The sequence below is a fragment of the Mus caroli genome, chromosome 15 (genome assembly GCF_900094665.2).
Source record: "Mus caroli chromosome 15, CAROLI_EIJ_v1.1, whole genome shotgun sequence".
NCBI lineage: Eukaryota > Metazoa > Chordata > Mammalia > Rodentia > Muridae > Mus > Mus caroli.
Genome location: NC_034584.1, coordinates 4,791,962 through 4,806,714, shown reverse-complemented (window position 1 = coordinate 4,806,714; position 14,753 = coordinate 4,791,962). Strand labels below are relative to the sequence as shown.

At 41.7% G+C, this 14,753-nt stretch overlaps 1 protein-coding gene across 3 annotated transcripts in view; it reads left to right on the top strand.

The window, feature by feature from the left end:
- Nucleotides 1–4,546, top strand: part of Nipbl (NIPBL cohesin loading factor) — a 181,477-nt gene extending 176,931 nt beyond the window's left edge. For 2 of the 3 annotated variants that reach the window (XM_021183780.2, XM_021183779.2), the window contains 3 exons: nt 1,589–1,763; nt 2,528–2,716; nt 3,263–4,546. In XM_021183780.2, the coding sequence (XP_021039439.1) occupies nt 1,589–1,763; nt 2,528–2,716; nt 3,263–3,628 (730 nt within the window). In that variant the 3' untranslated portion in view covers nt 3,629–4,546. Of the gene's footprint in view, nt 1–1,588; nt 1,764–2,527; nt 2,758–3,262 lie in introns of all 3 variants that reach the window. The other variant, XM_029469689.1, reaches the window with a different exon arrangement.
- Nucleotides 4,547–14,753: the final 10,207 nt, after the last annotated feature.

Genomic DNA, 14,753 nt, shown 5'->3' with positions numbered 1-14,753 from the left:
AGGCCAGCCTGGTCTACAGAGTGAGTTCCAGGACAGCCAGGGCTACACAGAGAAACCCTGTCTCGGGAAAAGAAAAAAAGAAAAAAAAAGTCACCAAGTCAAATAACAATATCAGTAGCCAAGTGTAAAGAGTATGTGTCGTAATTAAGGTCACTATTGCTGGATGAAATACCATGATCAGAGCAACTTGGGCAAGGAAAAAGTGTATTTGGCTTGTACGTCCACATCGCTGTTCACCATTGAAGAAGTCAGAGGGTGCTGCTTACTGGCTTGCTGATCGTGACTTGCTCAGGCTGCTTTCTTAGAGAGCCCAGGACCACCAGCTCAGGGGTGGTTCCAGTTGCAGTATGCTGGGTCTCCCACATCAATCACTAAGAAGATGCCTAACAGCCTTGCCTACAAACCAGACTTATGTAGGCATTTTCTCAGTTAGGCTCCCTTCTTCTTTCCAAGGACTCTAGCTTATCAAGTTGACCCAGAACCAGTCAGTAGAGTTTATTTCATGTGAAGGGCCATTTAGTGCTCTAACTGTTGAACATAGCGTCCTGATACAGCATGTGGTTACTGTATCTAAAACCCTGGGCTCTGTCCCTGACACCAGAAAGGGCAAGAGAGAAACATAGTTACCACCTTTTATCACTGAGGAGCTTACATAGTAGTGAGAGCTCCTCCCACTGTTTTAATGTAGCACTGAAGATGGAGCCAGAGCCTTGTGTTTGCTCTGCGTACACTGTGTTGAGTCCTTAAGCTCTGCTGCAAGCCCTCGAAGTGCAGATTTTTAAGAGAAATATTTAGATGTGAAATGTTGGTAACTGATTTAGAGGAATTTAAAACAGTGTAAAGTATTATTGTATTGGTAAGGAGTCGGAAAGAATTTTAAGAGTCACTAAAAATCTGAAACAGGTTTACAAGCAGTTTTTCTGGCTATTATATAGACAATGAAAAATCCAAAGAGTCAAAATAGGGGTTGATAAGGTACCTCAGTAGATAAAGTGGATCTTACCTCTGACCCTGACACTGTGAGACTCATCCCCAGACCCAACATTGATGGAAGGGAGAACTGACAGCCACATGTGCACACACATAAACAAAATTGTAGTAAATAAATGAACGTGAAACCAAGGAAGTAAGACCAGTAAGGTGCTTGCAACCAAGCCATGGTCAATTTCCAGGACTCCACAGTGCTAAAGGAGAGAGCTAATTCGTGTAAACTATCATCTGGCCTCCATGCGTGTGCAGAGGTGAACACACATACCTGCCGGCACACCAGTTAATTGGACTCAGTTGTAAGAAAGATAGTTGTAGTCTATAAAAAGACGGAAGACACTGATTTCAAGATGACACCGTTTACTGTAACCTGGACTCTCGGTCTGTCCCTCCTCAGAGCCAGGTGCCTTGTTCCCGTCCCCATCAGTACAGACATCTGTGAGAGCAAAGGAGCACTCAGTTGATGTTTGCTTTTTTCTTCTCACTGGTTGAAATCTGTAGGATTTAAAACTTGAGTTATTATTAAGTAAGAAAGAGTTAGAATCAGTTTAAGTATGTGCATGAACTTTTTTGAAATTCTGATTTTATATTTCCAAAACAGTAAAATTCAAAAATATTCTCCATCTGAATCTGCAAAAGTGTATGATAAAGCCATTAATCGGAAAACAGGGGTTCATTTTCATCCCAAACAAACACTGGACTTCCTGCGAAGTGACATGGCTAATTCCAAACTGACGGAGGATGTGAAGAGGAGCATCGTAAGGCAGTACTTAGACGTGAGTACCGAACTCAGGAGCATCCCGGGCTAGCTGTTGGGCTAGCCTTCCCACTGTTCCCACCACGGTGCCCAGCCAAAGACGGAGGATTGCTTAACAGAGCCAATGGCATATATCCTTAAAAGTTAAAGCCATGGGTCCCTTACCCTCCTGGCCATTTTGCTTCTCTCCTTTCTGGCAACTAATTGGTTTTCCTTGTATTCATCCACCCCCAATCCCACCCCCTCTCTCAGGAGTATCCCTCTGTCTAGCCCTGGCTGTCCTTGAACTCTCAGAGAGTCCACTGCATACGGGGTGCTTGGGTCAAATGTGTGCACCTAGCTTTTCTTGCACATATGCTTGGATGGTGGGTGGGTAGGTGTGGTAGTACATGCCTTTAATTCCAGTACTGAGTCCACGGCCTGTCAATTAATAGTCAATATTTATTTCCTGGATGTTTGTTGACTTGGACACACCTCCAAGCAAACTATGGGTCTTGATCCAAATCGACCCTCTGTTGTAAAATTGTAATGACATGGCCATGTTCAGTCTATATGCTTTCCTACAGCAGTGGGGGAGCTGTAATTGCAGCAGGGACCATATGCCCACCAGCCCCAAACGCATTGCCTGTCATTCTGCCTCTGTACAGAAAAGACTTGTCAATCCCTGATTTGCACAGTTAGCCATGGTCTCTTTCACCCACTCTAAACCACCACCATAGAAAACATCTAAGAATCTGGCAGTGTTGTTTAAATATTTACAGAAAACTCTCAATCTTGTTTTAGTTTAAACTTCTCATGGAACATCTAGACCCTGATGAAGAAGAAGAGGAAGGAGAGGTGTCGGCTAGCACCAATGCTCGGAACAAAGCAATTACCTCGCTGCTTGGAGGAGGCAGCCCTAAAAATAACACAGCAGCAGACACAGAAGATGAGGAGAGTGATGGGGAGGATAGAGGAGGAGGCACTTCAGGGGTGAGGCGGAGGAGGAGTCAACGTATTTCCCAGCGTATTACGTAAAATGATTTTTATGTGCTTATATGTGTCAGTCTATAAATGTACTCCAAGTAATGTAATGCTTATAAAACAAAGCAGTTTGTAGATAGATTCTCTCCTTAACCATTTATACAGCCTTTTGTAGAAAGTTTAACATAAAAGATAATAAAAAACCAGAAATGAGATTTATTCAGCATAAAGGATTAATAATTTTTTGGATTGTATTAATGTGTGCTATCCTTTTTATTGTTGCTAAGTTTTATGTAGCTTTATGGCTTATATGTACATATAATAATTTTATATATCAAGAGTAAAGACACGGGTACAAATTAAAAGCTATATGGTTTTACAAGTATATGTTAACCCCTTGGCGCTGGCGGTCACGGTGCGTCTCATTGCCGGCAGTGGAATGTGCCGGGGAATCCCAGCTCCCGGCGTCAAGGGATTACAAGCAATAAAAACGATAATTTCACTAAAATTCTTTTGTGTAACACTTGGTCTTTTTTCCCCCTCCCAATGTTTTAGTCATTGAGAAGGTCAAAACGAAATTCAGACTCTACGGAGTTGGCAGCACAGATGAATGAAAGTGTTGACGTCATGGATGTCATCGCTATTTGCTGTCCAAAGTACAAAGACCGACCACAGATTGCAAGAGTAGTGCAGAGAACCAGCAGTGGCGTCAGTGTCCAGTGGATGGCAGGCTCCTACAGCGGCTCCTGGACGGAGGCCAAGCGCCGCGATGGCCGCAAACTGGTGCCTTGGGTAGACACTATTAAAGAGTCAGACATTATTTACAAAAAAATTGCTCTAACGAGTGCTAATAAGCTGACTAATAAAGTTGTTCAGACTTTACGATCCCTGTATGCCGCCAAGGATGGGACTTCCAGCTAATGAATTTGTACATGCAGCCAAATTTACAGGAATTTTTTTAAAAAGGCAAAAAAACTTGAAATATCAACATTCTGGCAAAAAAAAAAAAATCAGTTTTTTGAAGAGTGGAACCTGGGATGCAGGAACAAAGGAAGGAATGTTGGGCAGACATTTTTGTGGGAGCTCCCTTCGCTGTTGTGCAGCAGAGACGTCTCTCGGTTCGTTTTTACTCCCACTGTATTATAGTTTAACAAAATTGTTTATATCTTGGAAAAAAAAACTTTCTGTTTAAAAAATAAACAAGTGAATGTTGGAAATTAGTCTGTTAATGTTCTTAATAAAGTGTTCTTGGAGTTGAACCTAGCAGCGGATGGCTTTCTTTAGCTTAGCCCAGTGTCCAGGGAAGCGCTGTTTCTCCAGGCTGTAAAATGGCAGACTCTCCTGGATATATAATTTATTCTGTTGAGAAAAAAAAAGCATGCAGTATCTATGACCTATCTGCAGAAGGAGTTTTTGTAAATGTAGATTTTGTTGTATTAGGTCACCCTGAAAACAGTACAAGAAAAGGGGTCCCCAGGCACTCTGGTGGAGCGAATACTGCAATAAATTTTTTTACTTCTCTTTGTTACTTGTCTGTTTCCATTTGAATTTCTTATTGTAAAGATCTGTTTAAATCCATTTATATTATTTTGCAGTCTTTTATGTAAAATTTATTATATCATTGGTTTTCAAAGCAAAACATAAAATATTGTTTATACAGTTTGTACAGGCTGACTTCTGAACAATTGGTATCTATTATTTTCATTCCCATAAGAGGGTGTAAACAACTCCAGGGTTTTATTGTATCCTGCAATATTTAGTATTAACTATATATGATTTAGCACTGTGCCAAACACATTTTCAAGAGTACATTTTGATATAAAAAGAAACTATAGTTTATTCCTTGTATGCTTCCATTTCTTTCTAGTGATGTCATGATGGTAATACTTATTTTTTAAACCATGGGGAAAGATAACAATTCTGCTATTTTGGAAAAACAGCATTTCTCTTAAAGTGACGCCATGTTATTTTAAAAACAGAGTTGAAATACGTGTGACACTTTCTAGTTGAGCACACTACATTTTGACACACTATTTTCTAATGCCGTGAGTGCTTTTACTAGTTGGGATGTTCATTTTGTAGCCTACAAGTTTTATATGCGTTTTCAGAACAATTGTCATATAGATTAGCTACAAATACCTCAGCTAAATTGGGAGGATATTATATGTACTGATTTTTAAATCACTTTGGAAAAAAATGACCTCTAAAATGTTAAATTTTATGAAATCCGCAAGTAAATGAACATCCTCAGTGTGTGAGGACCAGTGGCCGCCCGGTGGCCGCCTCCTCTTTGTGAACACCTATTAAACACGATGAAAACACCTCCGAGCTCTACTTCCTATGTGGGGTCTTTCAGAACGTCTTCTTGAAGGCCATGGTGGTTCTCTTCCCCTGACTGCATGCTCTTTCGTCTTTACTGTGCATTCTCTGTGAGAAAAATAGAGTGGATTTACTCTGGAGTTTGTTTAGGTCAAAAATACGCTTGAGATAGCTTATAACGTAGCAATCTATCCATAAGGGTAAAACACCATCTAGTTAAAAAAAAAAGTCCAGCCTAGAGAGTATTAAATATGAGGCAAGTGTAAAAGCCAACTCTTAGTGCTTTGTGTCTGGTGGTGCTGTCACTCACTTCCCGAAAGATGCTACAATGTTTCCTTCTTCGCAGTCTGTAGATGAGGATGATAGGCACAGAGAGAGCATCAGTGTGGAGGTTCAGTATTGAAATCTGGAACGGTCACACCTGTGCCGCGCTGCTTTGCTTGGGTGGCAAGCAATAAGTTGAATATCCTTCCCCAAAAGTATTTTATCTCCCTGGGTATACAAGTGTGGTTCACACCTTTAATCCTAGCACTTGGGAGGCAGAGGCAGGTGGATTTCTGAGTTCGAGGCCAACCTGGTCTACAGAGTGAGTTCCAGGATAGCCAGGGCTATGCAGAGAAACCCTGTCTCAAAAGGAAAAAAAAAAAAAAAAGAATTTTCCTTTTGTTTTCTGAGACACAGTATCACTATGTAGCCTGTGTGGGCACGGGCCTATCTTTGCAGCCCAGGGTGCCCTAAATGTACTCCCCCACCTCGTCCTCCCATGTGCCGTGACTAGAGGCATCCTGCACACACCTGGCTGGGGACCCTGTTAAGTCAGCATTAGAGCAAACGTCCTGAATAGATAAACCTGTTGCCTTGGTCACAGGCAGATTACTTACTGTTGACCATTTATTGCAATTTCAGGGATTTTTCTTCATACTTTCATAGCTGTTAGTAATGCTATCACAAATCTGAGAGAATGATGATTCTTACATATGTGACCAGAGCGTTCAAAAAGTTGGCAGTCTCACAGAGGTGACCATTAGGTGTTAACAGCACTGCAGGTCGCAGCTCTGGCTGTCAAGCATAGAAAATTCACTTCATGTATAAGGGGGAGGTGGGTTACAAAGTTCAGTCTTGGTTCACTGCTATAGTGGAGTGATTTGTAGTGAAGACACAGTTAGTACAGAAATGCTCAGGCCTGAGGATAGCGGGCCAGCCAAGGCTACACAGTGAGACCCCGGGGGAAAAGAGAAAATTTTTTTCAACTACACTTTTTGTTCTATAGTTATAACATTTATCTATATTTTAACATTCAAATTATCTTACTACTTTAACAAAGAATGTCTAATTTTTAAAAGATACCCATATGGAAATACACATGGCAGAAAAGTCCATACAATTTTCTAAAGTTTAATAATCTAGAATCTTAATAATCTGACAGCCTTTAGGAAAAAATTTAGCAGAGTTTACTGCTCGCTGTGGCTGGTTGACATCTTTGCCTGTAACATTGCAGCAGTTTTTGAATGGTTTGTCTGATGAACACAGGTAAGTCAGGCTGCCAGGCTGGGATCTTAGATGGGTACTGGGGATCCGAACTCAGGACCTCATGCTTGCATGACAAGCACTTGGTGAGTGAGCCATCATCTCAGTCTCTGAAGCTGAGCTTTCTCTAGTGATTGTCTCAGCGTTTAGGAAGTAAACCAAGGAACTGGCGTTTCCCGGCCCCGCACTTTTGGCTTCACAGAGGAATCCTGGTCATTAGTGTGAGGTCCAGGTGGTTTTGTATCTTCAAAACTGGTCAAGACAAATGAATAAGCTTTGCCCATTTGTACAGACACGGGTCAGGATGTGTAGTGCCACCTCCCTGGTGCTGGGGTTAAGTGTGACTCAACATTTAAACCCCATCTAATTCCTGCACAAAAATAACAATATGTGAACGTTTGATAGTCGTGCTCTATGGTAATCTGTGTTAATGAGCGATGCAGAGTCTGCCTAGTATGGGTAAAGGAAACACAAAACTAAAAGACTTACCTGTTCGAGTTTTTGCTGTTTGCTTCACTCGATTTTGGCTAATTCCTTTAATGCTATGTATAATTTTCATCAGTAGAAGTATATTTATTGCACATTGATTTTTTTTTTTTACTAAATTTAAATTTCCTTTCCTAAACATTAACTGGCTCTTTATGAGAAATGGCCTTAAAATAACTGAGTGACAGTTTGATATGATAGTTGTAACCAATTGTATTGACTAAACAGTCATTAAAACCTAGTGAGTAGCTCACAATAACCCTGTCTTCTCTGGACACCGAGGCAGAAGGATCTCATGTGAAGACAACCTAAGCAACTGGGCCAGGCCAGGCCAGGCCTCAGAAATCAGGCCAGAAGCGTAAGCACGTGGGGCAGCATGAGCACTTGCCTAGCCTGTCTTGTGAGGCCCTGGGTTTAATTCATGCTTGGGGGGCGGGGGGGGGGGGGCAAACAGTCTAATAGTGGAGCAGTACCATCAGACAACCTTTTCTTTTGAAAATATCAATACTATGTGGCTTGGCTGCTGACAATAGGGTATTGTGCCCTTTTTTTTTTTTTTTTTTTTTTTTTTGAATTTTTTTTTTTAATTAAAAAAATTGCTAGGTAACTCCATGTAGCTAGTGTTTCATAGGCATGCTATGCATTCCTCCTTCACACAGGCATTTGAGACAATCCTAGGCATGTAGTTTATAACTACGTTATCTTTAAATCTAGTACTCCTTTGATAGCAAGTGGCCACTAAGTGCCCAGTCTCCAGTTCCCTAGCTATGATGACAAGACCTAAACTCCCAACTCTCAGGAGGCTGAGGCAAGAGGATCCTTTGAGCCCAATTCAAGACAACAGTAAAACCTCACCCACAAGAAAATCCAACTTCCTCACACACTGGGGTCTCTTCATCTGCTTTTATTGTTTTGCTTGCAAACTGTGCTCTTAAAGTAACGGGTGTTTTCCTTGGGTTCTTAAGAAAATAGTTCATTTTAAATGGAGGACTATAGTTATCTTTTGGTTTTTATCTGTTTTGGTTTCTACTGAATTGTAGGTCCGAGAGATCTCCAGGTCCACTAATGCTTGACCTTATGTAACTAAGAAAGAGATGCTGTAGAAATCGTGGTGTGAACACGGTCCAGTTTTCAGGAAATAGTCGTGTCATTTGTCCCTTTGCATTGGAGCTCCAAATACCAAGCATACAACTGGATACCAGCTCTTGCAGACAGAGACAGGTGGATCCTGTCTGGGTTGTTAATTGCTGCAGAGTGTAAGTGGACTTGGGGCTGTGGTTTACAAATATTGTCCACTCATGCTGTGCTTCCTGGGGAATGTGAGACTTTCAATTGGGACTTTTCTCAGTCATGGTTGAATCTATCACAACCTTGGAAGCAGTCATTTTCTGTTTATTCAACTGGAATTTCATACTTTCTTCCTCTAAAAATTGGGCAGCATAAGTTTATCAATTTTAGTTTAACTTTCTCAGAGATCTTGAAACAGCACAGAGAAGAGCATTATCAGAAAACCTAAATCCACACTGAGCCTCTTTATTCCATAGTTTTAAATATGAATATGTGAGAGGGGAATCCAAGAAGTCACTTACTCTTGGTTCGCTTAAGCAGTCCGTTCACAGTGTACTTTTGGGCAGTGTACTTCAGAGCATTAGGGAAGCCCTTTAGTAAGATAATCCATACTCATTATGGTGCACATAATTTCAAGAAGTTCAGTCACCCAGCCCCAGTTCCAAATGTACTGTTTTAGAGATCTTAACCAAAGCATTTCTTATGATGACAGTGAAGTGATGTGACACCCACACGATGAGCATCAGCCCAGGCACCTCCTGGATCAGAACTGATAAAGCAGTAAACGTAAGCTACTTAATGACTAAACTTCAATTTTGCTTTTTTTCCAAAAAGATCTCTTTTCCAAGATTTTTTGTAGTATCTACCATACTGTTAGTTAATTGGAGAATGTGAAATGTATTTTTACTGTATTCTATTTTTTTAAACTTTGATAACAGAGGACTAAAACTTGGATTGTTTTTTTCTTTTTAAGTGTTATATTTGAGGTCAGAAGACACGGTTGAAGCCATGTGTTTCTGAAACAGTGTACAACAAAGCATCATTAATAAAAATCTCTTAGCATATTACATGAAAGCTTAAATCCCTAACTTTCTTGTGTGGTTTATGCAGGTGTTTGCTGTACATGGGGATGGAGGAGTGAATTCTGCCTTTGAATGGAATCAGCGTATTGGTAGAGAAATGGGTGTGTATGGAGCTCAATATCAAAAGATGAGGCTAAAAGAAGAAGGCAAGCCAGGGCACGACATCACACTCTGCCATCCTAGCCCCGGGGAAAGAGGCCTTCAAGACTACAGACTCTAACAAACAGGATGTGCATCATAATGATGTAGTCAACCTCCATAATAATACACCTTGACCATTTATGTGCCAAAGTAATTAAAGGGATAGAGCCCCTGCCTGGAATTGGGGCAAATCAAAGCTCACTTTGCTGCATGCAGATGGAAGGGTGCCAGGATAAGAACATTTAAGTCTCAAGGGTAGCCACTGACCCTGTGCGTTGTGCTGTCAGATGAAAAGATTGCCAGAGTTACATATACATTTAGAAAGTAAAAATAACTAGACAGCTGTCTGAATGGGATAAATTAAAACAAGGATAGCAAGTTCCTCTAATTCAAAAGACAACGATCAACGTTCCACATGTTCTGAGTTTGTACCCATGGACATCTGGGTGACATCAAAAGGGAGGATACACGGATGGATGGCCCTTTGAGATGACAAGCCTGAGCCAAGCCGTGTTTCTCAGTCACTGGCATGTGCTATAGAGGAAGAGTAGCGTGGAGCCAAGGAGGGACCTCGGCGGCTGCCAGTGGTTAAGGTATGATGGGAGAGAAAATAAAACGTCAGTGTTGAAGAAACCAAGGTGGGAAACCAATCGGACTCCATATTGTAACTTAAGGATAGTGGTTTTAAAGAGGAGAAAAGCAAAAAGCAGGATGGTGTGTACGATGGAATTGAGTCAGGGATGGAAATCTTTCAGAAAGTGGCAGAGGCGAGCTGGCATTTTGAGAAGCTGGGGAGGGAGCACAGAAGGGCCTGGCATGCCACAATCAAGACCAGGAGTCTGAATGCTGGGATGCTCAGAGTCTCAGACCAACTCTGGCTGCCATGAAAACTGCATGGCTATGTTTATTTTCTCCAATAGTTTTCAGCTGCCCGCCACACCTCCCCAAAGTGTGCTTCGTCATGGAGACAGGACCTAATGGAGAACTAAAGTGAGAGAAAGCTGGAGGATGGAGGTTCACAGGTCTCCATGAATAGGAGAAATGACATGTAATGAGAACAGAGTGCAGTGGAGCCAAGGGATGCTATGTAAGAGAGACAGAGTTCCAAGAGTGTGCAGTGCAAGGCACAGACTGACAACAGCACTTGGCGTTGAAGAGGTCAGGGAGAGACTACAACAGCACTGTCCTAAGCTGAGACCTGAGCTTACCCTTCCTTATGCACCAACGGTTTGTCCTGAACACAACTTGGTACTGATGCTAAGTTTGTTGTTTTTTAAATTCCACACATTCCACTTTAGCAAGGATTTGCTGAATGACTTCTATGAGTTATGAAAACACTGGTAAATAAAGTTGCATGTTTGTAGTACTTGGCTGTGTAAACAAAGTAGATTCTAGGAGTGTATGTATCGCTAAAGTAGTTTGATGGGTTAGTGGAAGTCAGAAAGGCCTTCTACTCCACATCAACTTAGACCTCAGATAAAGCCTGAGAAGCAACAGGTATAACAGTTACCAAGTGATGCTGAGAAATGGGAAGGTGTGGACACACAACACACACATACACACACACACACTTTTCCCCTCAGCAGTCACTTCATTCCTTAGACTCAGGATGAGGCTTCAAGATTTGAGAATGAAAAATAGATGTCATAGTGTGGATTATTTTTTTGCTTTCTTAATACATGTGAGTGTTTTGCCTGCATGTATGTATGAAGCACATGTATGCCTGGTGCCCTTGGAAGTCAGAAGAGGACAACAGATCTGGAACTGGAGTCGTGACTAGTCGTGAGCCACCTTGTGAGTGCTGTGAACTGAACAAGGGCGCCTGCACACTGAAACTATGCTCTAACCTTTGGGCTTTTTTACGTTTTTTCAATTCTACTTATGCAAGTGTGGGTTGTATGTGTAGGTGTGTGCACTTGATTGTCATGGACAAATGAGAGTATTAGATCCCCTGGAGCTGGAACTACAGGCGACTGAGCCACCACACGTGGTTAGTGGGAATCTGCTCGGGGACCTCAGCAGGCCGTTCTGGCCACTGAGCCATCACTTCAGCCTCAGGATTTCTTGTGGGGTTTGTTTGTTTGTCTTTTGTTTTTTCCCATAATTTACTTTTTATTCACTTTACATCCCAATCCGATCACAGCCCCCACCACCCTTTTCTCTGCCCAGTCCCACCTTAGAAATCTGCCCCATGATTTCTATCTAAATTCCCTCCAAAGTTTATGTGTTGAAGGCTTGGCCCTCAGTTTGCAGTAGTTGGCAGATGGTAATGTGAGTTTTACTGGTAAGATTAACTTCCTGGGTGTGGCTCCACACGGGAGAAGAGAGGAGGTTTGCCTAGAGAATAGCTGTGGATGGTTATATTTAGAGAAAACAAAAGAATCAAAAGATGGCTTTACCCAAAAGGAGAAAAGCCTCGGTGATGTCAGCATGCCTAAAAACAGTCAACTGCAGCCTTAATTCCCCACTCTTTAATATTCAATGATTCAAGATGGTAACTCGAAAGCATGCTCCTAATTCACATGCCCCTAAGCCTTATACTATTAATACTATTTTTTTTACTGTTAATACTTTTAATTTTCCATTAAAAGCAACACAGCGCCTCGCCATGCCTCCCCTCCTCATCTGAATTTTTCTCTACAGAGGCGACCGCTTTGGACTTTACTCCGCATTAGAATCCTTATGTCCCCAGGCAGTGGTGGCACATGCCCTTCATCTCAGTACTTGGGAGGCAGAGGCAGGTGGATCTCTATGAGTTCAAGGCTAGCCTGGTCTACAGAGCAAGTTCTAGGACAGCCAAGGCTACACAGAGAGCCCTGTCACAAAAACAAACAAAGAAAATACCACCATTGTCTATTCCATTTTTAGTCTTTACTCTTTACTTGTGTGTGTGTGTGTGTGTGTGTGTGTGTGTGTGTGTGCACTTGTGTGTTCATGCATGTGTGTGAGAGTGCACACATGTGGGATAGCACATGTGAATATCAGAGGAAAAGTTGGGGAAGTCAGTTCCTCCCTCCACAGTGTTTAATTTGGTCACTAGGCTCGGTGTCAGGTATCTACCGTTATCTACTAAATTATCTCTATTTCTAAGAAATAAACTTACAGTGTATAAATCCTGGACTTTATATAGTGAATTAATCATATGATCTTTTGATTTAAATTTCAGCAATATTTTAAATTTTGAAGTATCGTTTCTCTTTCTCTGGTTGCTCCTCATATATAGTAATGTATGAAAGCAACACTTCATCGCCAACAGAAGGAATTCTCATTTTTCACTTGGCTTGAGCCCAAGTCACAACCAACACCCATCATGTGTTCAGGTTTAACTATCAGAGCAATCCGAGTATTTCTTGGTATTCTGATTAGAATGTTAAACTGCAGTCAAACAGCTTTCTTGCTAAGAAAGCAGGCATGGGTAGCATATTGTAGCCTAGATCTGAGCTCAGCAAGCTTACTGCCAACAGTCCCAAATCTGTGCTCAGAATGCACCTGCTGAGTACAGCACTCCACACCTCCATGGGAAAAGGCTCACCTAGTGGGCTTAGCAGGAGAAGCAGCTGCTCCCCTGTGTCAGTGCCCAGCGAGGGTCGGAGAGAAGCTCAAAACTGCTTGCTCTGTGATCCGTGAGTCGAACTCGCTCAGGAAATGGTAAACAGTTTATCTTCAACTCTTAGCTGGCCCCAATCAAAGCTGAAAATGTTCATCACAAGGCAAACGACCTGATAGAGATGTGAGGAGGGTTTCTTCTGTTTATTTTCTAGGCATAGTGATTTGTTTTCATTTTTAACATTTTGGTTTGGGGGTTGTTGTACATAAGAATGGGTTTTGTTGTGACATTTTCTTTCCCTTGTTTTTGTTTGTTTGTGCTGGTTTTGTTTTCGGAGACAGGGTTTCTCTTTGTAGCCCTGGCTGTCCTGGAACTTGCTTTATAGACTACAGTGGCCTTGAATTTACAAATCTGTTTGCCTCTACCTCCTGAGTGCTGGGGTAAAGGCGTGCACCACCACTGCCTGAGTTTGTTGTGACATTTTTATGTGTGTGTGTTATTAATTGTACTTCCCACAAGTCCATACCCTGTTCTTACCCAATTATTTTAATGTCTCTCCACACACACACACGTTTGTGTTGGTGCAGACTGGAAATCATGTTGAGCAGAGTAAAGCACACTGAAGAAAAAGAAATGCTTTCTTTTCCCTGTGCATGTGCAGCTTCTGCTGAGTCCGGCTTACTTTATTCAGCATGATTTCCAGTTCAGCCATCATCCTGGAAACTACATAATCTCATCTTCTCCATGGTTGAATGCTATGTTCTCTTTATGGGCATCTAACCTGGTCCCATATCTTGACTAATATTTCAGTAAACAATGTGCATGTTGAATTCCCCGTGCTGTGCTGGCTTAGACTCCTTTGGGTTTTACACAGGAGTTGCTCGGCCACATCCTATGGTACTTCTGTTTGCAGTTTGAAACCTCTGCACCAAATCCCACATTGCCTGAATTCCCACCAGCAGTGAATAAAGGTTTCTTTCCCCACATCCTCACTTGCATTCGTTTTCAGTTGTTTTCTGAGGTAGCCATTTGTGCTGGGGTTTTAATTTGCACTTGCTGATGTCTAGGGATGTTGAACTTTTTTTTTTTAAGATTATTTATTACTAGCTGTCTTCAGACACACCAGAAGATGGCATCAGATCTTATTACGGGTGGTTGTGAGCCACCATGTGGTTGCTGGGATTTGAACTCAGAATCTTTGGAAGAGCAGTTAGTGCTCTTAACCACTGAGCCATCTCTCCAGCCCAAACTTTTTTTTATGTATTTACTGGGCATTTGCATTTATTCTCTTGAAAACTTATTGTGTGGATTTTTGTTTTATGTAGCCTGCCAGATATCTATACAGTTGGCAAACATTTTCTCCCATTCTGTAGGTTGCCTCTTCAGTGCACTCTGTACTGAACCTTTCTTATTTCAGAATCCTAACTAAGTGTTTTTCCTGCTTGAATATCTGTGTACCACTTGCTTGCCTGGTACTGGTGCTGAAGACCAGAATACAATGATGGATCCCCTGGAGCTGGAGTTACAGACAGTTGTGAGCTGCCATGTGGATGCTGGGAATCGAACCCAGGTTCTCTGGAAGAGCATCCAGTGCTCCTAACCACTGAGCCATCTCTCTAGCCCGCCAGTTGCCAATTCTTGTTATTATTTCCAAAACTATCAGAGTCCTTTGTGGAAGTCCTTACTTGTGCCACATCTTAGTGTTCTGCCTGTGTTGGCCTCTAGCAGTTTCAGAGTTTAGGTCTTTAATTAATGTCTGATTCATTTTGATTGGATTTTTCTTCAGGATAAATGATAGGGGTGTAATTTTATTCTTCTGAAAGAAAGGTGAAATTTCAAGACCTGTAAGTCATATAAAGTACTCAGAAATTGCTGG